Source organism: Podarcis raffonei, chromosome 13, assembly GCF_027172205.1.
Source record: "Podarcis raffonei isolate rPodRaf1 chromosome 13, rPodRaf1.pri, whole genome shotgun sequence".
NCBI classification, from domain to species: domain Eukaryota; kingdom Metazoa; phylum Chordata; class Lepidosauria; order Squamata; family Lacertidae; genus Podarcis; species Podarcis raffonei.
The window spans coordinates 2326151-2351956 of record NC_070614.1 but is presented as its reverse complement, the minus strand read 5'-3'; the positions used below and the strand labels follow the sequence as shown (position 1 = coordinate 2351956).

The 25806-nt window shown below is 42.5% G+C and overlaps 1 protein-coding gene across 4 annotated transcripts in view; it reads left to right on the top strand.

Annotated features, from left to right (window-relative positions):
* The first annotated feature begins 433 nt into the window (after window positions 1–433).
* ZPBP (zona pellucida binding protein) overlaps window positions 434–25806 on the top strand; it is a 36855-nt gene continuing 11482 nt past the window's right edge. Inside the window, exons 1-6 of one of the 4 annotated variants that reach the window (XM_053361223.1) lie at window positions 434–679; window positions 8554–8616; window positions 9692–9817; window positions 13935–14084; window positions 15821–16003; window positions 19093–19169. In XM_053361223.1, coding sequence (XP_053217198.1) covers window positions 577–679; window positions 8554–8616; window positions 9692–9817; window positions 13935–14084; window positions 15821–16003; window positions 19093–19169 — 702 coding nt within the window. In that variant the 5' untranslated portion in view covers window positions 434–576. Of the gene's footprint in view, window positions 680–8553; window positions 8617–9691; window positions 9818–13934; window positions 14085–15784; window positions 16004–19092; window positions 19170–25806 lie in introns of all 4 variants that reach the window. The other 3 variants (XM_053361222.1, XM_053361225.1, XM_053361224.1) reach the window with 3 other exon arrangements.

Genomic DNA, 25806 nt, shown 5'->3' with positions numbered 1-25806 from the left:
CACTCTCCTCTGCCCTCTTCTTCTTTTTGTCTTTTTTAACTAACGGTTGAGGGAGGGCATCTGCAAAGAGCCCCTTCCTTTCTTCCCTTAACGGCCCATCACCCAGGCCATCACCTGGCTTATATTTTAACACTTGCTGGATCCAGGAGCCGCCGCCCCCTCCCAATATCCTCCTCCTCCTCCGTTCAGTTTGCATGCCGCCCTTCATGGAAGACCGCAGGGCCTTTGCTTCGGGCGCAGCCGCCTGAGGCCAGAGCGGACCCTTCTGGGGCGCCTCTGCCGCCCTCCCTCTCCCCCCCCCCGGGGCCGCGTCAAAAGGCCAAACCGACCAATCCAAGGCGAGCGCGTGCAACACAGCGGCGCTATGAAGGGCGAGAAAGAGGGCGGGGCGCGAGGCGAAAAGCCCGCCAATGCTCTGCGGCTGCGCAGAACCCCGAGGCGCGAAGCGGTGGTTCTTCTCGGGCGGCGGCGCCTCCCGCGGCCTTTGTGACGAGGGGAGTCGAAGGCGGGCGGTTAACGACCTGGCTGGGGAAAGCGCGCGAGCGGCAGCAGGAGGCGCCTTCTCCGGCGGGGGAAATGCGGCGCCTGCGGCGAAGGAGGCTCGCGCTGCCGCCTCGCACCTTCCTCTGCGCGCCGCTGCTGGTCGTGGTGCTCTCGGTGCTGCAGGGCCTCGCCTCAGGTGAGGGGGGCGGCGGGGGGCCTGGAGCTGGGGAGGCGCTTCCGTCTGGCCCAGAGGGGCTTCAGGCGAAGCCAGCCCCCCTATTGACGCGCATCCTTGCGTATCAGGTTCTCCTCAAAATGTGCAGAAAGTGCGCCCAGTGCGCCCCGATCCTGAGATTGCCAACCTTTTTTGTTTTTGAATTAAGGTTTCTGGCATTTATAACTATAGGAGGCGAGCGCGCAGGCATTTACTCGCGTTTGTTTAGTGCAAAACGTAACTGCTCCCATATGTATTTCCCCAACTTCCTCCCAAAAATACTCCCGCAGTTCTTCATGATGGTATGGAGGATGCCATGAGAGAGAAAACGGGGACTTGGGGATTCTGGACAGTGAAATGGTGGAAGTGTGGGTGCAAACTATTTCAAAAGAGAGAAGGATCTCTCAAGCAGTCAAGGCTTAAAAAAGAGCAATACAGTATATTATTGATTTATTAAATTAATATACCACCCTTCATCTGAAAATCTCAGAGCAGTATATAATTGAAAGTGGCAGGCCAGATAACAAAGAATGGGTACAATAAGCCTACCAAGACCTGATTCTTGTTAGAAATGCTAAGAAAGCACTATACTGTATTTGGAGCAATAACAAGAAAGGAAGGTGATTTATTAAATTTTTATACCACCCTATAGCCGCAGGTCTCAGAAACCCAAGAACAAACCTTGGCTTTACATTGTGGTTTGAAGAGAAACAAACCACAAACACTGATTCAGGTATCGGGCTAAGCCAAGGTCATGGTTGTGTTGCTCTTGGGTGGACAAATAGAGGAATGCTAGAGCTTGTGTTTAAACATATCACACCTTGATTTAGCATTATGTAAATGAAGACAGTGTGTGTCTTAGCTAATCATAAGCTAAAGCATGACTTGAAAAACTTGGTATCTGAAGAAGTGTGCATGCACACGGAAGCTCATACCAATAACAAACTTACCGTAGTTGGTCTCTAAGGTGCTACTGGAAGCAATTTTTTTATTTTGTTTCGACTATGGCAGACCAACACGGCTACCTACCTGTAACTTGAAAAACTTATACTGCATTAATGGGCACATTGTGGCCAAATCATGATAGTTGCACTCCATTTATGCTAGTCTGGTTGCTTCTGGAGTACTGTGTCTAGTCTTGGATGCCACATTTTAAGGACATTTACCCAACTGGAGCTGGTCCAGAGAAGGGTGATCAGGATGGGGGTGGGGGGCTGGAAACCAAGTCCTATGAGAAACAGCTGACATGTTTAGCATGGACAAGAGAAATTTAAGGAGGAACATGATAGCAGTCCTCAGATCTCTCAAGGGCTGTTACAACAGAAGATTGAAAATATTTGTTTTCAGTTGCTTGAAAGGACAGGAACATAATGTTATTGTTTAGTCGTGTCCGAATCTTCATGACCCCATGCACCAGAGCATGACAGGCACTCCTGTCTTCCACTGCCACCCGCAGTTTGGTCAAACTCGTGCTGGCAGCTTCAAGAACACTGTCCAACCATCTCATCCTCTGTCGTCCCCTTCTCCTTGACCCTCCATCTTTCCCAACATCAGGGTCTTTTCCAGGGAGTCTTCACTTCTCATGAGGTGGCCAAAGTATTGGAGCCTCAGCTTCACGATCTGTCCTTCCAGTGAGCACTCAGGGCTGATTTCCTTCAGAATGGATAGGTTTGATCTTCTTGCAGTCCATGGGACTCTCAAGAGTCTCCTCCAGCACCATAATTCAAAAGGATCAATTCTTTGGCGATCAGCCTTCTTTATGGTCCAGCTCTCACTTCCATACATCACTACTGGGAAAACCATAGCTTTACCTATACGGACCTTTGTTGGCAAGGTGATGTGTCTGCTTTTTAAGATGCTGTCTAGGTTTGTCATTGCTTTTCTCCCAAGAAGCAGGTGTCTTTTAATTTCATGACTGCTGTCACCATCTGCAGTGATCATGGAGCCCAAGAAAGTAAAATCTCTCACTGCCTCCATTTCTTCCCCTTCTATTTGCCAGGAGGTGATGGGCTCAGTGGCCATGATCTTCGTTTTTTTGATGTTGAGCTTCAGACCATATTTTGCGCTCTCCTCTTTCACCCTCATTAAAAGGTTCTTTAATTCCTCCTCACTTTCTGCCATCAAGGTTGTGTCATCTGCATATCTGAGGTTGTTGATATTTCTTCTGGCGATCTTAATTCCGGTTTGGGATTCATCCAGCCCAGCCTTTCGCATGATGAATTCTGTATATAAGTTAAATAAGCAGGCAGACAACATACAGCCTTGCCGTACTCCTTTCCCAATTTTGAACCAATCAGTTGTTCCATATCCAGTTCTAACTGTAGCTTCTTGTCCCACATAGAGATTTCTCAGGAGACAGAGGAGGTGATCAGGCACTCCCATTTCTTTAAGAACTTGCCATAGTTTGCTGTGGTCGACACAGTCAAAGGCTTTTGCATAGGAATAGAATAGAATAAGTGGAAATTGCAGGGAAGTAGATTTTGGCTAAAGATTAGAAGGAACTTAAAGGTAAGAGCTGCTTGACAGTGAAACTGCTGCATGAGGTGGTTACCTCTCCTGAAAGTTTTAAAATATTTGAACAGAGATTCAACAGGCATCTGCCAGGCTTCGGCAACCCTGTCATATGGACAAGTAAAATAATAATAGTAATGCAATCTTGGATTGCATATCCTGCACTGATAGCAGGTTGGACTAGTAGGTGACTCCCAACTCATTAATTCTGTGATTTCCTTTCCTGGTTTATGGTTATCAGGACAAGTAGACTGCTGCCTTTTTGTAAATAGTTGCCTAAGAGCTTATCCCCCCACATACCGTATTTTTCTGTGTATAAGATGACCCTTATTTTTTTTAACCCGAAATTAAGTTGTTTAGCTTTTGGGGGGGTGGGGGAGGTCACTTCTGCCAATCGCTCACCTGCCTGCCTGCCACTGCTAATCGCTTGCCACTCCCAATTGCACACCTCGTCGCAGCAATCAATTGCCCGCTTGCCGCCACCAACAGCCCACTTGCCGCAGCTGCCAATCACCTGCCCACCTCGCCACAGCTGCCAATCACCTGCCCAATTGCCACAGCCAATTGCCAGCAGGCCTGGCCGCAGCTGCCAATTGCCGCTGCCAATCTCCAGCTTGATGCTGCCATTAATCGCACATCCCTCCCTCTGCATTCACTGTTTGTGTATAAGATGACACCCAATTTTTGCCTAATTTTTTTAAGCAAAAAGCATTGTCTTACACACGGGAAAAAACGGTATTTCTGTCAGTGGCTGATGAACCTGTGGCCTTCCAGGTGCTGTTGGGCTATAGTATAGCTCCCTTTGCCCTGCCCATTGGTCATGCTGGCTGAGGCTAGTGGGTATTGGGAGCCCAACAACATCTGGAGGACTGCCAGTTAATTCCTCTTGCCCTACATGTAGGGCAAATTTTCCTGCCTACAAACACTGGTCATGCCTGTGCCGCTGCACTCATAGAGCTCACAACCCAGAAAGTCCTACATGTTATGTGGGGTAAAACTTTATACTAGTAAATAAAACTGTACCAGGTCCTAAGTCAAACGTCCTTATGTGCCGGCAATGGGTTTCAGCTATGTCCACAAGGTTCTTCCTGCTGAATAGACGGACAAGGGACATAGTGGGTTTATTTTTGTTTTACATTTATATCATCCAAAGACTTCAAAGAGACTCTCAATTGGCCTAAACTGGAAGTCCCAAACCAGTGCCTGCGGCTGCCATGGCGGGAGCCTTTCAGGGCAACTGGGGGACATCTATAATCACTCAGCTGTTGTTGCCCACCAGCCATGTGGAGCTTCTGGCAGGCACTTCCTCTTCCCCACAAAGGGCCTATTTTCCACTGGGGGGCAATATAAAAGACTAATAGGGATAGCCTTACTTGCTCAGCATTGTTGCCCACTAGCCATGTGGAGCTTTTGGCAGGTAGTTCCTTTACTCTTTTGATGGACTTTTCTGAAGGGGATGTTGTTCTCTCTTGGGCAGAGCAAAAAAGAGAAGTATGTGTGTGTATTGTCTGTGTATGTACTGTTCACATATGTACAAGAAAGCATGGTGTGGCCACTAGGTATATTTTCCCTTCCTATTATAAGGAGTGATCTCTACAATCAGAACCAGCAGGACATAGCTGACTTCTGTTAGCAGTGGGCTGTTGCACTCTTTCTAATGTTGGGACTGGTGTCATGACACTTACTTAAAATGTAAAATGTGCCCATTTGTCCCCATAGTTTGGAAATCCCTGCATAATCAAATAATGGAATTGTAAATGGGTGGCTTGACTGGTAGGCCTTCATTACATACCAGTATCTCTAGAAGCCATGTGAAAATGTTTCTCTATAACCAGGCCTTTGGCTGAATAACATCCTACGGCCATGGGAAGTGGGTTATTGATTGGCTTTTGTTTTATTGTGTCTTTTGTGTTCACATTTTGTTTTTTAATTTATGAACCATCTGTGATCTTCAGTTGAAGAGTTGTACACAAATTTAAGTAAATTTATAAATATCCTGACTGACACCTTCATGAACAACATATACATTCAATATATCTTTATGTCAGTTATAACAATTCCCTGCCACATTAACTCTCTACTTTTCTTCTAAGTAATTGAGTTTACAGAAACCTTTTGCAGATGTTACAATGTAACTGGGAAACATGGAGCTATAGCTGCTTCCCTTCCCAAACTACCCAAATCAAATCAGTCAGTCCTTGTTTTCCTCTACCTTATATTGCTATATACACTCAAATAAACAAAAGCTTATAAGAAATACTTTCTTACACACGTTCACCTGGATTGTTTTAAGTTTAGTTTAAAATCATGCATCAGGTTTGAAACCCCTCTGACAATTACTGCTTTATATCATGTGCTATACTGTACTGTGGCCTTCACACATAAACTAAGCCAAACCATGACTTCCCACAGATGTACAGGTTCCTAGAGAACAGATTGCAGCCAATGTGTTCCACTAGTCATGCTGTATTGCTGTCAGGTAAGTCATGGTTTGCCTTACCTATCATGTGAACCCAGGCTCATCATTTATCTCCTCCAGAGAAGCCACTAGTTGTAAACCATGGTTTATCTTAGCATTACATGTGAGCCAGGTCAGTAAGTAGCATACTGTGGACCGTGAATAAATATAAAAAGCATATTGGTATTTCTAGAGAGAAAGTGTAAGATCTATTCAAAATCTCTGTATATTCAAAGTGGTTTCAAAAACACTTACATTACAACACTTTTCTAATATATTTTTCCTTGACTATTGTCATAAGAACTTTCTAATTATATTTCTTTTCTCAAGGAAAATGTTCCAAATTTTAAAGAACTTGTTTTGTTTTGGTTTTCAGTCTTTTATACTGTTTCTGAACTTTGATTTGATGATTTTTTAAAAAAGCTTTTTGTAGATTTTATAAACTAACAAAACGTTTAAAAAGAAACATATGCATAATGTTGGTGCACTACTGAGCTTTTTTATCAGTACATTTATAAATAAATAGACCATGTGTGCTGAAAACATGCTCAAAGTAGTTTGATGTATACTTTATAAATCAGTTTTATTTATACTACTAGTATTTTGTATTAGCAGTTAAAGTGCTCCATCTTGTGGCTCTAGCTACTGCATGTTTTTTCTCTTCCGGGAAAATCTGAAACTAAAAACTTAGAAGTATTGAACAGATGGGATGAAAGTAGCTTGAATAATAGATCAAGCTCAGGATGCTGGAAAAGCACAGGTATGTTGCTCAAAATAAAAACCCCAAAACCACTTTTCATATTTGGACTGATGTTATTTGTTGTTTAACAAACACTCAATTTTATATACAATGGATCCAGAAGTTTTAAGGACAAATTAAGTTAATTTTAGGGACGCGGATGGCACTGTGGGTTAAACCAGTGAGCCTAGGACTTGCCAATCAGAAGGTTGGCGGTTCGAATCCCCGCGACGGGGTGAGCTCCCGTTGCTCGGTCCCTGCTCCTGCCAACCTAGCAGTTTGAAAGCACATCAAAGTGCAAGTAGATAAATAGGTACCGCTCCGGCTGGTAGGTAAACGGTGTTTCCGTGTGCTGCTCTGGTTTGCTTAGTTATTCTGGCCACATGACCCGGAAGCTGCACGCCGGCTCCCTCGGCCAATAAAGCGAGATGAGGGCCGCAACCCCAGAGTTGGCCATGATAGGACCTAATGGTCAGGGGTCCCTTTACCTTAAGTTAATTTTATCAGATGGGATCACATTGCCTCTAGAAGCAATTAGATTAAAACTTCCAAGATGTAAGAACTTGTTGAAGTTTTGTGGTACTAGGCTTAGAAGAAATCACTACTCAAATGATAAGAGTTCTAAAAGTGTTTTGATGTTTTACTTGTTTAGCCCCCTGCCCTTTATGGTGCAGTCCCTATAAACACATCTACTCATAAGTCCTATTAAGCTCAGTTGGCTTATTCCCATGTAACTAGTTGCTTGTTAAATATTTATATCACTGCTATAATTCTCTACTGTAAATAACACCCAAGGAAATATACAAATAATTATATTAATTAGATTTAAAATTTCTATTCCAGAAACATTAATACAAGGGTCTTTTTTATTAATCCATTTATTAAAGTTTGCTGTCTCAGTAATACGGAATTGTGATTCAGTAAGTGCTGTGAAATTTTAAATGTGTTGAATATTCAGTATCAAAGATCTATTTTAATATAAACATAGCAGAGTTTAAGAAAAAAGAAATAAAGCAGTATCTTTCACATTAATATATTAACTAGTAGATAAACCATGACAAACCATTGATTAGTCTGGGGTTAACACATAGTTAAGCACACAAGCCTATTGTGCCAAAGGCCATACGGGATTTCCTGTTAATTTCAGAGTTTATCCATAACTGCAAACCTTTTCTTTAGCTAGATCAGATCTCTTCATGTTTGACGCTTGTAAAATCAGGAGCTTTGGTAGTTTTGCTGAGAGCATCTTGCACTTTGCAATAGGAAATTTATTTACTAAATATAGAATATATTTAAAGTACAGTTGTACCTTGGTTTTCAAATGGAATCTGTTTGGGAAATCCGTCCAACTTCTGAAAATGTTCAAAAACTAAGGTGCAGCTTCTGATTGGCTGCAGGAGCTTCCTGCACTCAAGTGGAAGCTGTGTTGGATGTTCGGGTTCCAAAGAACATTCACAAACTGGAACACTCACTTCCGGGTTTGTGGCGTTTGGGAGCCAAAACATTTGAGTCGCAAGGCGTTCGACAACCAAGGTGCAACTGTACTTTCTTAAAGAAGATCCATCCTGTTTCCAAATGCAGATAAAGAAAGGAGTAAAAGGGAGGTTACCATAGAATGATATTTTATCTTTATCATTGTTATGTGTTTGCCATCTACAGCAGCTCTTCTAGTAAATCTCTCAGACTTTTAAAAATTGTTCTTGTATGCTGCCCTTCCAAGGAGCTCAAAGGGCTTTTCATGGGAATCATTACATTGCATTCTGTAAGGTTACTTAGTCTGAAAGTGAATGAGTTACCCCAAAAGCGTGTGAATTTGATCCCAGCAGTAGCACCCACACCTGAAATTCTATCCACAGCACTGCACTGAGGCTGTGTTGGAGTTTTGATGTGATGGGTAGCTCTGGCATAATTCAAGGTAGGTTCTTCTCCAAAGCCAGCAAGTGACAGGTGGGGTGGGAGGGGGATGGGCCACCATGGTCCTTGACCACTGCTTCATAAGCTATGATTTATTATCATGTCACTTGTTACAATCACTGCCTAATTATACTTGCTCAAGTTCATTGATTTTGTTATGATCAATAGTCATTTTTTTTTATTCCTAAGAAGCTTGAATTTTTATGCTAACTTTTAAAAATTCTATTTTGACAGTTCATACTTCAGCCAGTACAGATTCTAGTACATTGAAAGTTGTAGGATCAACCAATTTACCAGGTATAAAGTAAATATTTTAAATTCATTCATGTTAATCTTTTGAAGTCTTTTGAACAATGAAAATGTTATGGCTGGATTTTAAAATACTGTTTTCTTTAAGGTCAGTTATACTATTTATATGATTATTGTGTGACACTAAGACTGCAATCTTAAACATCTAACTTGGGAGGAAGCCCATTGAACTCAGTGGGACTCAGGTCTGAGTAGACATGCATAAGATTGCCATGTTAGAGTGGTATTGACTATTGCAGAATAATATACTTGCCAAAAATAATTCTAAATTTTTAAAAATAGTATTTAACTACATTAAAACTTAGAATGAGGGAGCGTCAAAAACATATTCCTGAACAGTGCTGCTTTCATTTGATAGGTGGCCAAAGCAATATGGAATGATATAAAAAGTTGTTTGAAGTTGTACACGTGACTTCGTATTTTGACAGATCAATTACCAGATTTCCCGTTTCCCCTTTAACGTGTACACATTTTTTTCCTGCTACTTGTGTCTAGTATGGTTTAGAGGAGCCATGAGTGGAAGGGAACAGATGCTAGAAGAGGGGAAAGGACAAGACCAGGAAGGTAGAAATAAAATAGACAGGCTGCAGTTAGAACCAGAAAGGAAAGAGACTGATTCTGGGAGTAAGGGAATATTGCAGAATAGCATGGGCTGGTGAATGGAACTACTATGCTATGGACATTTAGATGTGGGTGCATGGAGAAAAGCCATACACCTAGGAAATAAAAACAAAAATGGGTTCATGTGAGAAAAAGTCATCTCCTAGCCCTTGGAGTAAGGGTTTCACCAGGCAGTCTCTGAGGTCAAGAGACTGTTTGAGGTTCTGAGGATCCTGGGGACCTGGCAAAAAAAAAAAAAGGACACCAGGGTTGGCACCTTCTAAATATGGAGCAGAATGCACAAGAAAAGGTGAAGATGCAACGTATGGCTTGAGAACTAATCTTGCAATCAAAATACTTTCTGTTTAAAGCATAGCCTTGTTTTTATTAGTAGAATTCCATTGAACTTTTGATGTACTTTGCTTTGCCTACAATTGATGATTAAATTATACTGTATTTTCAGTCAAAGTATACGTCAGGTTGAATCATAACAGTCCACGTATTCTATGTGTAACAAAGCGTCTGAGAAATTCAGAATTGATCGATCCAATATTTCAGTGGCATGGACCTGGAGGTGACCTGGTTACAGGTAAGATTTCTTACTCTTTTAAGTCCAGGTGGCTGCATTTGGATGTTGTACTAAACAGTTTAGTGAGATGTGACTGAGCCATGCTACTCTGTATCCAAACCTCTCTAATTGCTTAGAATTGAGGTAAAATGACACCACCCCCACCCACCCTCTGCTCGGAAAAAGAACTCAGTGTTTCAGTGACACCCCCCCCCCCCCGAAAAGAGATAAATTCTGGTTAAAATGTTTTCTTACATATATGAGCCAGTTTTGCCCTGCCCTTAAAGACTTTGTTGTTAAATCCATGGCATAGCTTTTGTCTGGGGTCTAAAGGTGAATTTTAGGGGTAGATTCTAAACTTGAGGTGGTTCTGTCAATTTTTTGTTTTTGCTTGAAAGGTTTGCTGCTCCCAAGCACACACCTTTAGCTGCTTGTTCTAGGCAAGGCTTGACATCTGGCTAGCAGCTTTTACACAATTGATGGGGGGTGCTAGTTGGTTTTTTTTCATCTTGTGTACATTCTTACCAATGAAAAGTGAATTATTCTTTGCATTTTTCCATTGTATGGAATCAAATACAATGTTTTGGAATTTGAAGGTCTGCAGACTATTAATAAACTTGAACTGACCTACTTCAGAGTGAAGACTGTGAATTGGATTTTTCTGCCCTTAGAAATGGAGTTGCATAAGTGAATTGTATTGGCTGAGCTGGATTGGCAAGGCAGCTATAGCAGTGGCTCGCTTCTCCAAAAGGGTATGGGAAAATGTGGTGCTAATGTTCAATACCAACATGAAGGTCTACCAGGCTTTATCAAGGCGTTGAGCCCATTGCTTTATGGAAGTGAGTTGTGGACAACTTAAAACTTTCAAGAGTGATGCGCTGCGTCAGGAGGATTTTGGGTGTCACAAGGCAGGACAGAATTCCAAACAAAGATGTGCTTTCCCAAACCCAAATTCCGAGCATGTTTACACTCCTGTCTCAGTGACATCTACGCTGGCTTGGTCATGTCCACAGGATGGAAGATGGCAGGATCCCCCAAGGACATGCTTTTGGTGAGCTGGCCCCAGGCCCATTGGCAAACCAACTCTGAGTTACAGGGATGTCTGCAAACTTGGCATGAAGGCTGGCAACATCAGTCCTGCCATGTGGAAATCCCTTGCAGAGGACTGCAGTACCCGTAGACGGTCAAGTTGTTATCCATAGCAGTGACCAGAGGAGAAATGACCACTGGTGGAGCATAGAGAGAAGAACTGGATGCCTTCCTCTACCCCAGCTGCAGCAAAACATGTCTCTCCTGCATCAGTCTCTACAGCCACAGCAGGTGCTGCAATCTCCCAACAGCTTGACCTCACCTGCAATGGTGCACTCCTCCCCAGACAGATGGATGCCAACAACATGACAGTTTCATTTGCTTGAGATTTATTTGAAAATAAAAAAACCCAGTAGCCAATAATGGCAGTGAATTGGTGTACAAAAAGTTTCATTTAGTAATTTGGACTCTCAAAAGCCTTTATTGTACAGAATATGTGCAATCCTAATGATTTCTAATGGTGGAATTGCAAAAGCAATTTTTAAATATGCTTTAGTTGCATCTGGAATTTCAAGGCGGAGGCTTTGCTTATTCTTGGATTTTCCTTCTCCCAAGAGACGAAGGCAATCTTAATGTGTCTGAGATCATGACTGTATTCACATGGATTAAAAAAATAATTATTGTACAATAGTTTTGACTGATCTTTCTTTAAGCTTGCCCTTGAACTTATTTTCTGCTCTCCCTTTAGGCCGAACAGAACCTTCTTGATATTCCAATAATTATTACTAAAAGTTTTGCAACTAAAATAGCTTGTTTGTTTGTTTGTTTGTTGTCCTTTGTCCCATACTTCCTCCTGAAAGACCTGTGCTCAAATGTTCATTGCAATCTGCAGCTGCATAGTACTGACTTAGATTCCTCATAGGAATTAAATGGTCATGTCAGAATGTTTTGATTTCCATGCTAAGTTGTGCCCACCCCAGTCCCATATAATGGGATTAAAGTGGCTGTGACTCTTGTTGGATCAACATCTCTGCTTGCTTAGCCATGGGTTGTATGTGCTGGACCTTCAAATTCTACTTTGCCTATGTATTGTACCAATTTGAATATTGAAGGTTTTAGTAGAAATTGTAATCTGAGTTTGAGTTCTTTCAGTTCTTCATCCAGTGGGATACAGGACAGTTTGAACCTACACTTCCTTGAGAGGGGTTATCAATGTTCTAATAATATAGGATTGTCCAATAATTCGGAACAATGATACTTTCTGGGCAGAAATCTCAGCTCAGTGTTCTTGGAGAGGCATCCTGGGAGAATGTCATGAGTGAAAGGATGTCTATTAGCTCTATTGTGTTTATTTGAACATGGTAACTTACTGTCTACCTATTGTGTCCCCAGCAATTCATTTTTTTATCTTTATTTTTTATTTAACATTTTATTAAGATAATTTCAATTATAAAAAGATAGAGTGAGAAAAAAGAAAGAAAAAAGTGAGAATGAAAAAAAAGAAATAATACTCTTACATTACCATACATTAATATTCAGATGTGTATATTCTTATTATCCTAATGTACATATAATTGTCAGTAACCTAATATATTCTGTGTAAACTCATTCCAGATATCATTGTATTTATCCAAAGAAAGTCTGTGTCTATAAGCTGCCTGTTCATATGTTGCCAATGTTGTCAAGTCATTGATTAAGGGGAATCATATTCTTTCATTTCATCAGTACCAGTCTCTTGGCCACCATTAGGGTGCGTAGGATCCATTTTTGCTGTTCTGATGTCAATTTCGATACAATGGGTATATAAGAGCACCTCTGAAAATCTTACATTTTCCCATAGTGTCTTGTTTATATAGTCCAGCACTTTCTCCCAAAACTTAGTAAGTGTGGGACATAGTAAAAGCATACGTTTCAAAGAAACATTTGATAGGCCTTTCTTATACAAGTGTCAGGGTGTTCAATAGATTCTATGTAGTAGTTTATGTTGAGTAAATCTTAATTAAGACCCACTGATACATCTGATACCAAAGCCAAGACATTTTCCCATTGTCTAGGTAATAGTGAACATTCCAATTCTTAATTTCAATCATTTCTTAAGCTCTGCGTATGAAACATATTTGTTGATAATTAATATCTCTAAAAAGTAATCACTGACTTTTTAGTTTCAAATGAATTATCCATTTGCACCAAAAATTCAGGTGTCTCAGATGCTGTGAAGGCTGCTGGACCAAACAAAGTTACTAAAAGATGTTGTAGCTGCAAGTATTGCCATTGGGCCACCTCTGGCTGATGGTGTTTTTCTCTCAGAGCATCGTACGTACAAAATTCGTCTTCCTCATCTATCAGTTGGTCCAGGGTCAATACACCTGCTATCATCCAGTTTTTCCACATTACCATCTTTTTTCCAATTATTAAAATAGGATTTTCTCACAGAGTAGGTTTAGCATGTGCAAATGAATCAAATTTATTTTTATTAGCGAATATATTCCATATCTTTCTAACTGGCTTAATTGTTTCAAGATTTGTTGGAACTTTCAAATATTTTGATTGTAATATTGTCCACCCAACTAAAGGTGTTATATATTTATACTCCAACCTTGCCCAACTTAGGAGATTACAACCGTCAGCAGGTCTCCAGTGTTTGATACTTGTCAATAAATAAGCATGATGGTATAATTCCAAATTTAGAATTCCAAATCCACCTTCCTTAATTTGTAATTGCATTTTCTTCAACAATATTCTCGGTGCGTTTTCTGGGTATCCCTAGAAAAATGGTGTATGTGTGTTAAGCTGTTGTGGAAATACCTTTTTGGGTGGGTATGAGGTATAGCCTCACTGAGTTAGGAATGTGTGTGGCCAGTTTAATCTTTATTCTTGAAAACTAATGAGTCCCATAGAAAAAGCAATATTCACAGAAATCTATACATATTTGTAAGATATTGGGACCTTAAAGTGTAATCACTTGTTCGTGCATAATTTTACTATCCATGAGGTACTGAGATGTAGTTAGCCTTGGAATAAATATGGAAAGGTTGCAGTATGAAGCAACAGTTGGGTGGTGGTAATTTCTTTTTCAGTAAAACTAACTTTGTTACATTTTTTGAAATAGAAAATCAGACTGTGAAAATAACACCAACAGGAACTTTGCTATTCCGACACTTCAAAAATGAGTTCAGTGGAGTCTACACATGTTCTCTTGTTTTTAAGCCAACCATTGAACAAGATGAAAAAAGCTATTTAATCAAATATATCATTTATGGTAAGAAATTCACCTTCATTTCTGAACCATTTTTTCCTTTTAAAAATATTGGTGGATTTGTTGGAATTATGAGGGAAAATCAGTGCATAGTTAAAAATCTGAGTTGAGTTTGGTGATGTGCTTCATTGTCTTCTGCATTTCACCCTTAATGAGCAAAATCAAAACCATTTACATTTGATTCTCACTGATGGACAACACGTGGTATATCCCAAACAGATTTTCTTTAGTCTTCTCAATCAGAAGTTCTAGACTGGGGGTTACCAACCTGGTGCCCATGGGCGTCATGGTGTCTGCAAAGGCCTTTGTTGGTGTCCCCAGGAAGCACTCTCTGACTTTTGAGTTGACAGGGAGCATATTCCAGATTCCTAGTTTTCCTAACTTTTAAGCAACTGAAATAAAGTTCATGTTTTATTGATTAGGAATGCACCGGGGGGGGGGGCTTTTTTCCTTTGCTGTGGACTCGCAGCTCCCATTTGCGCAAGCCAACTTAGCCATTGATCAGGGATGACGGGAGTTCTGTAGGGGTCCCCATCCCTGCTGTAGTCAGCACTTCCTAGAGATCTGGTTATTTTCTTGAATTAAAGTTTTGCTGCTGCTGCTTCCTTCTAAACTTATTATTTCATACTTTTCTAGGAATTGGAGTGAAAGGAATTGAATTGGGCAGATCTTATATTATTGTGGCTCTCTATAGCAGCCGAGCAGCCCTGTGGTGCAATTGGCATCTGACCCAGAGCTTGCATAGGTGTAGATGCCACCTGTCAGCAGAAATCTGAGCACAGTGGAACATTTCTGATCTGCTGTGCTCATGAGAAACACAGCTTAGAACCAGCCACTGTAATCATGGGCATGCTGAGCCAGGCATTATATCCATTGCACTGTGTCTGTTGGACTGCTCAGTACAGAGGTGTTTTCAAAAGGTTGTTAAAATTACAATTACAGTTCCCATAAAACATTCTAAACAGATGCATCTGACTGCTTCTGTCTCACTCTTTTTTGTTTTGTGAAACCAATCATTCTTTTGTATTCTCTTCGTTTTTAAAACAAGTTGTCTCTGAGATATTCTTATGTACCATTTCCCTGCAAATATCATTACATTTAGATCCTCCCCTTCCACCAAGGGAATCGAAGTGGCATACATGGTCTTTCCTGGTCCTTCCCCCAACAACCCTGTGAGGGAGGATAGGTTGACAGGTCATAACTGACTCTCGGTCATCCAGTGTCCTTTGTAATTGAACAGGGATTTCGGCTTTCCACTTCTAGTCTCAAACTCTCTTGACTTATCAAAACAGATTGGGAGATTGAGTTGTAATGTAGGCCTGGATCGGAAGAACTGCATGAACCCTGGATGATGAAGAAATCTTTGGATTTGTGTTTCCTGAAGAGCAGCCTTTATGCTTTCTGCTAAACTTCTTTTGAAACTAGGGGAAGTTTCAAAAGCAATTTGATGTAAGATATACTGTTCATAAGAAAAATAATAACCCACACGGCCTATAACCTCTTGGTTGTGCCTGTTGTAGTTTGGATCTTTGGTGTAATCTTTTGCTTGGATGGCATTTTCCAAGCCTCCGTGAAAACCAAAAGGTGTATAATAAAAGCATGTGTTCGTTAATCAACAGTTCAAAATGTAAGTCAAATAATTTTATAATGCCATCAATAGAAGGGGGAAGCTGAAATGTTAATCTTGTGTTTTTCTTCTGCAGCTTACTCTGACCCTAACTTTTACTATGAGTTTACAGCACGATATCATGCAGCTCCCTGCAACAGTATCTATAACACTTCATTTGAGAAGAAGTTGCTTCAGATACTGACCAAGCTTGTCGTTGAGCTATCCTGTGAGGTTGCATTACGCAAATCAGAATGCCATCACGTAAAAATGCAGAGAGCTGGAATGCAAAATGAAATCTTCTTCACTTTTACAGGTATAATTTGTTGCCTTTTGAAGAATTGCTTGAATAAAAAATGTTGTGATACATGTATTAAAAATGTTTTACTGCCATCAGCCAGATACATGGAAAGGCACTATTTGTACAAATGCTGTCTGAAAAAGTGTATATAATAAGTAACTTATTTGAATGCACAGTTGATACTGCGTTTTTGGTAACTTTCCCGTTTTGTTAATTCATTGGATTATTTTAAAATATTTTGTGAATCAGAACATACTGTTTGAGATTTCAGTTGTTTCTTTGGAACAAATTTTTAAATCAGCTTTTAAAAAACCACTTTCTCATTTATTGACCCATAATGGCCTGCTTCTCAAGCCAAACTATTCCAAACAGTGGCTTAGTGTGTCCACACATACCCAGAAAGGAGCTTGCAGCCATATTGCTCCTCAGTCCTAATTGTTGTTACACCACATGGAACTGTTTTCTGATTTGGGGCTCATAGGTAAGTTCTCTTCTCACTAACCATGAGCTATAATCAAGGTTTGTTCCTGGTTACAGCTTGTGTTTAGCAAGGAAAGAGCGCAAGAAAAAGAACCAGGGATGAGCAGAACAGCTGCAAATTCCTCTCCAGGAGCCTACACACGTTTTGCTCAACCAGGGCTTAGCTAAGGTTGGTTAGGGTGAACCAAACTAAATCTTTGGCTACTAAAATAATAGTGATCTAGTTGCCCTTCAAAATGTAGACTTTTTAGTAGCAAAATATTGCAGTTTGTATCACAGACCATAATGGATGCCAATCTTGAAACTATTCCAAGACTCAAACTTTAAAAAAATGTCTCTGTGTTGTCACTGAAAATAGTTGGGTGCTCTTTCAATTTTCCGAATACAGTGGTGCCTCGCAAGACGAACGCCTCGCAAAACGAAAAACTCGCAAGACGAAAGAGTTTTCCGTTTTTGAGTCGTTCCGCAAGACGAATTTCCCTATGGGCTTGCTTCGCAAGAAGAAAGCCCATAAGGAAATCTCCAGGGACCTCTTTTAAATGCTGGTGGTGGGGAGCAAAGCCTTTCGCCCCCCCCCGGCCTTCAGAAGAGGTCCAGGAAGTCCGGCGGGGGCCGAAAGGCTTTGCTCCCCACCGCCAGCATTTTAAAAGCGGTCCAGGATAGCAGTGAAGCGCTTTCCCGCTATCCCGGACTGCTTTTAAAATGCTGGCCATTGGGAGCAAAGACTTTCACCCACCGCCGGCCTTCAGAAGACGTCCTGGACCTCTTCTGAAGGCCGGCGGGGGGCAAAAGTCTTTGCTCCCCCCCCCACCTGCCTTCCCGGGATAGCGGAGAAGCGCAGTGCGTTTCTCCGCTATCCCGGACGGCTTTTGAAGGCAGGCGGGGGGAGCAAAGACTTTCGCCCACCGCCTGCCTTCAGAAGACCTCCGCTGTCCTGGGGGCTTTTAAAATGCTGGGGGTCGGCAGCGAAGGCTTCTCCGCTGTCCCGGGGCGATCTTAAAATGCTGGGGGTCGGCAGCGAAGGCTTCGCTGCTGCCCGCCAGCATTTTAAGATTGCCACGGGACAGCGGAGAAGTCTCCGCTGTCCCGGGGGCTTTTAAAATGCTGGCGGTCGGCAGCAAAGCCCTCCTGTCCCCGGAGCTTGCGGGGCGGGAGGTGGGGAGAAGGGCTTTTCTTCCCACCGCCAGCCTTCAGAACAGCCTTCTGAAGGCTGGGGGTTGGAAGAAAAGCCCTTGTTCCCCCCCCCCCCAGCCTTCAGAAGAGGTCGGGGGACAGACTGTCCCCGGACCTGGTCTGAAGGCGGTTTCCATAGGAACGCATTGATTGCTTTTCAATGCATTCCTATGGGAAACCGTGCTTCGCAAGACGAAAAACTCGCAAGAAGAAAAAACTTGCGGAACGAATTGATTTCGTCTTGCCAGGCACCACTGTATACCGGAAATCTTTCACTCAAATAAGGTACAAATAGAGTTGCAAATTGAGTTGTTGCTGAAGGTCAGAGAAACAGAGAATGATGTTACTGACATGATACTGAAGAGTAATGTTAGTATGCCGTTTTTATTGTATGGCAGCATTTTAGTTCTTAGTAGCAATAACACAGCGTGGTGGTATCAGTGCACTAAATGCATTGATTTCAGTGGGTCTATTCTGAGTATGACTGTTGGATATCACCCACAGTTTTTTCACATTTTTAAGCCATTGCAGGATTGGTGTGTGGCTTTCAATTGATTTATTTTTTACGATAGTACTGTCTTAATTTCGTAGCAAGATCCATCTCCACAGTTTTGCATTATCACTGCTTTTAACATTCTAAGCTCTATGTCTGGGCTAGAGCAGAGTTAACCTATTTAACATCAGAATGGGCTTAGTCCTAATCAAAAGTATGTGGAAGGAAATGTATGACTATGTATATGTATTTCTTAAAAACAATGAAGATGAGAGTTAAGGGACTTAGAAATGTGCAAAAACACATTGAAGTTGTAAGTTAAGGTGTTAACTTTTGTGCAAAATGTTTTCCAGCAGGCATGGGAAACCACCCTGTGGGTCATACATGGCCGGCCCTCCAGGCTGCTTTCTCAAGCCCCATACCTGGTGGCCCCATACCTGGTGGCTGCAGAAAATAGGCTTGCACATCAGTCCAGTTTGAGCAGTATCCTCCCCACCTCCAACTTTGGTAGGTGGGCAAGAATACCCACCTCTCAATTACCTGGTGGTAATATGGTGCCAGATGATTGACAGGTGGGTGGTCTCACTCACCTGTCATAGTTGGCCCACTAGGGTGGGAGAGAGAAAGAACTCGCCTGTCGGGCCCAAACATTTCTCCACTCCTGAAAAAGCAACATCCTTTTTCAGTTGTATGGGTATAAGAATATAATTGTAAAATTCCTAACAGTTGGTGACCCTTGAATAAGAAATAGGGATTTTTAAAAAACAATCAAGTGGTATATAAATAAATAAATAAACAACAAAGATTTTTTAACTTTTAAAATTCCTGAGATTTATTAAGAAATGTGGCTTAAAGGTTTGCATTTAAATGGACGCAGTTAATGACCTTGGAAAACATGAATGCTTTATGTTGTGCAATGTGTGTTGCTTCCCTTGTAAAGCAGAACATTATTTTACAGTTGCTTCTTTAGATACAGAGAAAGGCAAAAGTGTGTGTCAGAAAAGCGCATGTGACGTCACAAGAAGATTACGAAAGGTAGTGTAGATCCACCTTAAAGGAAATAAAAGTCAGCAGAAGTTTACCATTGTTTCTAACTCTTCATCATTTAAAAAGGGATTGGAATGTTTAAAAAGGTAATAATGATGACCCCTGGCTTTGATGACTTCAAAGGGGGATGGGATGCATTCATGGAGGATAGCTGTCAACAACTGTTAGCTATGTGGAGCCTCTGGGTTAAAAGGCAGTAGACCTCTGAATACAAGTTTCTGGGAACTGTGGTGTTTAGTCTTTGTGTTCTGTTTATAAGATTTCCCAAGGTACCTAGTCAGGCACTGTAAAAAAACAGGGTGCTGGATGTTGGATAGATGTTGGTCTGATCTAGCTGTGCTGTTGCATTGTAAGGTTATGAGAAGATGGTTCCAAATTTCCTAATAAGTCCTTGCACCCTCAAAAAATAGTTTTAGAAGCCAGTTGTTGACACACATTATACAGTAGCATCACACAATGGATTTGAATGCATAATGGAAGCATGTTCGTGGAAGGAGGAAGAAATTGCTTGCAGCATGTTGAGTTCTCCATGGCTTTTATTGTGCAATAGTGGGTAAACTCTATGAACTACAAAGCTAAGAGAGGGCAGAATTTGCTTCAAGCTGAAAAGACTACAGGATGTCAGATTTTGCTCCAATGAAATGGTGGTTCTGACTGAAATCCTTTGCTTTTTCCCATAAAGGTGAATGACCACCATTCATCCATATGGAGAAATACAAAGCACTGAATAAGAAACAGCATAGCAAAAGCTATCCATCACTACAATTTTATCTGGCAGAGGTTCCCCAGCATACAGTCTTTCCACAAATATCCTGCCGGTCATAATGATGGACTTCTCACTATTTAGAATTTGTAGTAATATTACTGGCTATTGCTACTAATGAGGTATTTTTTCATGATATTTTCTAATATTAACTTGAGAGTATTAGAAAAACATTGGAAACCCAGAAGCTGTATCCACATCCACAGATTAATTAAACAAAGAATAAGATAAATTGAACTTATTCTTTGGTCTCTGTGCAGTCACACACAATGGCTATGATCAAGAAGACTCTGACCAGTGGTTTTCCTTCTTACTTAGGGGAAGGCAAAAGTCATCTCTCACATAGTACTTTGCATTTCAAAAAGAGAAATTTGTGAACTTGCAGGTTTTCTGTACTCCAAACAGCAATTCTTATCTTGAAAAGGGCTTCCATCTGCAGATCAGTCTTCCCAATGTGAGCCTACCCATAAGGAACTCTGTATTGAGCACTAGTGGGTGGAAACATATCACTCCTACAGTTATAGCTACATTTTCACACAGGTGATTAGCGCTGTCTCCCACTGCTGGTTGCCTGTTGTGGGGCTGTGGCTGGAGGGAAGAGAAGAGTTGCAGGCGTTGCAAATGGCACCCAGCCCCCACCCTTCATGCGGAATGCAAGAGTGGCACCTACAGCTGTGCATTAGGATCGCTAAACAGGGCCCATGTATAAATAAGCTTCAATTAGGTGCTGGGCTATGAACTAAACTCTTCCCGTAAGCTATGGTTTTCTCAAAAGGTTGCTCTGTGTGTGATCGCACAGAAACGTAGACAAGAATTGTTCAATCCCAGCTATTCAAGACCATCCCCACTTCCTTTGTGTGGAGAAGGTAAATTTGCTGGACTGAGTCCAACTTTACATGATTAACCAAACTGAACACCAGTGCTACATTAAATTATTTTGTTGCCTTGAGTTTTACACGAGTGTGTGTGTGTGTGTGTGTGTGTGTGTGTGTGTACGTACGCACGCTACTCATTATCCATGTCAGTCATGGCTAAAAATTTTACTAAGGTTATAGGCTTTTTAAGAAATAAAGTACTTTGTTTAAATGCCCAATTTAAATAACCATATTTAGATATAGATAGTTTTGGTGTAATATATGCAGAGGACAGACTAAAGCTGTGCCTCCATGACCATTTTTAAATGCAAAAAAGATTCCCCCCCCCCAATCACTTACTATCTTCAAAATATCAGTGATACCTCTCAAATGATATCAATATATTCTGGATCTCTTCTGATCAATTGGTGCCCTTGGAATCTTTATGGACAAAATGTGTGAAATGTATATTATGTATTTTAGGCTATTTTTTATGCAAGTAAGATGTTTGGTATTTTTCAGTGGAAACTCAATAAAAATGGCTAAACATTTTGTCAGTGTACTTGTAGGCTATTGAGCAAACTGTCTCATTTAGCATTCAGAATGGTACCAACAACCTCTTGTGGCCTATAGACTAGTTCTAATAATGCCTGAATGGGACTTAGGGTTTACCATGGAAGAGGGAACGAAAGGAAATTCTTACCGTGAATTTCTATTCCCAGAGACTCCTGGAGGGGCAGCCTTTATGCTGGGATGGCTCCTCTCCTCTGACTGGACAGGCAGGGTCACATAAAGATCCTTGCTGGGGGAGGAGTCATTCCATGGTCCCCAGACCAGCTGATCAAGCAGGAAAGAACCCCTCCCCATACATTGCCACATTGCAGGTACTTTATTTGCTGTCCCCCACTTTGGTTGGCATCTTTCGTGACGTTCATGTCCACCTCAAGTTCAAGAGTTTGGTTGTATCCCCAGCCATGTGTGACTCTCCCAGAGTGGTGGGTGCTGTCCTCCAGGAGTCTCTGGGAATAGAAATGAATGGTAAGAATTTCCTTTCATTCCCCAGAGGCTCCTGGAGGACAGCCTTTATTCTGGGACTACCTGAGCTTCGCTAACTAGAGGCATTATGGCTGTACCACCCTTTGCAGCACCTTCCTACTGAAGGCTGCGTCAGTGGATGCTCATTTGTCCAGTTTGTAGTGTCTAGTGCTCTGCATATGTCCAAGGCCCAATACCATATTTTTCCGTGTATAAGACAATGCTTTTTGCTAATGAATGAATGAATGAATGAATGAATGAATGTGTCTTCTTAAACACGGATGGTGAATGCAGAGGGAGGACATGTGATTAATGGCAGCGGCAAGCAGGAGATTGGCAGCGGCAATTGGGCGGGTAATTGGTGGCTGCAGCAAGGCCTGCTGGCGAGTGGCTGTGGCAAGGCGGGCAGGCGATTGATGGCTGCGGCAAGTGGGCAGGTGGGCTGTTTGGCAGCGAGTGGGCAGACAATTGGTGGCTGCGGCGAGGTGTGCAATCAGCAGTGGCAGGCAAGTGGGTGAGCGATTGGTGGAAATGACCTCCCTGACCCCAAAAAGCTAAACAACTTAATTTCTTAATTTTGGGTTAAAAATAATAGGGGTCATCTTATACATAGAGGGTCTTATACATGGAAAAAGACTGTGTGTGTGTGTGTGTGTGTGTGTGTAGCAGCTGATTGATTGCAGCCCATTATTATATGCCGTTTCAGGAGCGCCTCATAATTAACACCAATATTCCAAATTAGTGAGGAACTGATAACAGATCATTCCGGAGACAGAGGTTGGTCCATGGCAGGGACACACTTCCCAGGTCGCACCCATTCTGCCTTTCAAGGTGACAGATATGGGCTTAAGTGACACTGCAGGATGCAGTAAACTCCCCAGAACCTCCTGAGGAGCCTTGCCAGGAATTTACCTCATAAATCCTGTCTTTCCCCTGCCCAAACAGCTCCACTGCCCCGGAGGGCAGCAGAGCACGATCATCATAAATTGTGATGTCAGCCGGAAACATCCATGGCCCCATTGAATGCTGTTGATGCCCCCCCCCCGCCGCCGCCGCCGCCGCCTTGGAATGTGCTGTCAGCCCTCCCAGGGGTGTTTTTCCCACTGTCCGGTCAACACTGAGATGGCTTCCTGGAGCTATCTGGAGATTGAGGAGGTGAAAACTTTACACCCCTGATTATCTCCACACTTGAATGAGACCAATAGGGATTCAGATTTCTAAAGACTGCCTTTTGTGGTACTTGTTGAGATATTGCCAGGGAGACGGAGGCATCAAGCAGGCCCCCAGTTGTCTCCGGACGATCACTGGTCTCCCGTGGAACAGCATCAGTCAATTAGCGACACGAGCCTCAGAGACATTCCAAGACGCATGCACACCCTTTCAACAGTGTCTCCACAATGAAAGATTCAGACGAGAGAGCATATTTACAGCTTTATTTAACGTAGTTCAGAACAAAGGAAAAACATGACTGATTGCCTCTGTGTCCAGGAAAACAGCCAGAGCAAAAGAGAAAGTTCCCAGCAGACAGTGCTGGACGTAAATAGGCATGTGATACACAACAATCATTCTTGACTCTTTTAAGGTGGAACGGAACTATCCTAACAGTACTACCTCTTTGCCCTGTGGAATAGGGAATTAACCTTAGGAAAGAAGGGTCTAGCTGTAAGACCACCTTGTCCTGGTGGAAGATGCATAACTGGGTGTCCGAGGATTGGGCTCCTATCTGAAACTCCTCACTGATGTGATCACAACCAGAAACACCGTCTTTAGGGTTAGTAGACAGGTATCTGTTGTTGCCAGGGGCTCGAAGGGTGAGCCTGTTAAGGCTGTTAGCACCCAGTTCAAATTCTAATAGGGGAGTCTATGCACTACTGGTGGGTTTTTCTGGTTCACCCCCTTTAGAAACCTACGGAGCAGAGGGTGGGTGTGAAGACAGAAAACTCCCCTTTGCATCCCAGGATGCTGCTCAGGGCTGCTGCTTGCCTCTTCACAGTATTGGTACTCTCACCTGGAGTAATTCTAGGATGTCAATGACATCCTTAGCTGTAGAGTCCTTTTTACTCTGACCATGCCACTCTAGGTAGACCTTCCACATAGAGCTATATGTTCTGTAAGTCGAGGCCATGTGTGAAGCCATGTGTTTCTAGGACCCTCCCGGGCTCTTAGTCTTCAAGCAGTTAGGTGGAAAGGCTCTGGGTTGGAATGGAGTAGTCCTTGCCTGAGTACATGTCTCCTGTTTGGTAGTTACCACAGAGCTGGTCTGGAGAGATGCAAGAGTTCTGGGAACCATGGCCTCCTTGACCAGTGTTGGGTGATGAGGATCATCTCTGCTGCTTGATCTTCTGGATCATTCTTGGCAGGAGACTGAATGGTGGGAATGCATATAGGAGACCCATTGGCTGCTCTGTCACCAGTGTCCATGCCATGTGTTCCCTGAACATTGTAATGTGACATAAACATTGCTGTCTGAGCGTTTTGTCCATGACTGGTTATCCAAAGAGGTGTGCTAGCTGCTGGAATACCTGAGGGTGTGTCAGTCTGTTTCTGATGGTTTGGTGGTTGAGTCAGCCTTTGTTTTCCACCCCAGTGACATGTTTTGCCTTCAGAGAAAGGATGTTCCCTTCTGCCTATTTGACCAGTCTTTTGGCCTCTTCCATCAGATCCCCCCAATAGTTCAAATATGCCTTGGCGGAAATATTGTCTGAATGTATCAGCAAGTGTATCAGCATCCCCTGATCATAGTTCCGAACTGCAGTATTGCCAAGTGTACTTCTCTCAGGGCCAGCCAATTTACGCTCATGTTCACTTCTGCTCTGGATCAAGTTCCTGAGCTGTGTGGCATTGCATGTGAGCTCACCAGCCTGATTTGCTGGCGTTGGTGCTTATGACTTTCCATTGGGCATTCTGTAGGCTGACTCCCTTCATTAGTTTGGGGCCAGCTACCATTTCAGTTCTTCACACATAGACTTTGGAATTGCTATCTGCAAATGGTGTGCTGATGTGATGTGGTCCTGAAATGGTAGAAGGATCTGAAGAAGAGGGTGTTTGTGGAAGCATGCCCAATCCACCAATCCTTTGCATGAGACCATCATGCCTTGAAGTTGAGCCAGGAGCATGATGTCTGCCTCTTCTGCCTCTCGTTTCTGTTGGCTTAAAGATCTGAGCTTCAAGATTTGTTCCTCTGAGGTGAAGACGGCATTTTTTTTTTTTTTTTTGGAGGCTATCTGTACTCCCAGGTGAATTATGTTTTGTGGGGGATTCGACGAGCTCTTCTCCATGTTTAGCATGAAGCTGTGTCTTCCGAGTGTGTCCAGCGTACTCTCAATATCCCTCTGACATCTGTCTCTTGTCAGGGCCCAGATCAGAATGTTGTATAGGTATGGAGGTAAGCCCCTAATGCCGCCAAGACCTTGCTGAATACTCTTGGCATGGACATGAGGCCAAAAGATAATGCCCGGTATTGCAGAGGTAGATTTCTGTAGCAGAATCTGAGGTGTTTCCTTTAGCTCTTGTGTATGCGGTGTGTGGGTCTGTCTCTGATAGAGCTATGGAGGCCATCCAGTCCTCCCACTCTATTGCCTCTGAAATGGAGTTCAGTGTCTCCATCTTGAAGTGTTCATACTGGATGTGCTTGTTGAGCCATTTGAGATCTAGGATCTTCGGCACCAGAAAAAAATTGAAGACACCCCCACCCCTCTCCCTACATAGGACGTGCTTGATTGCTTGTACATTCATTAGGTGTTCTTTTGCTTTCATGTATGCCTTGTGCTTCTCTGCTTTCTGGGAGCAAGAGTTGCCCACAAACTTCTCTCTTCTTGAAAACTGCAAAGGGTATCCTGAGGAAATCATACAGTTCATCCATCAGTCCAGTGTTGTCCTTGCTCACTTGTGGGCAAAGTGCAGGAGTCTGCATCCTATAGGGGGCTCCATTATTTGTTGCATGGTGTCACTGAGCATTGCCCCTTTCTTGGCT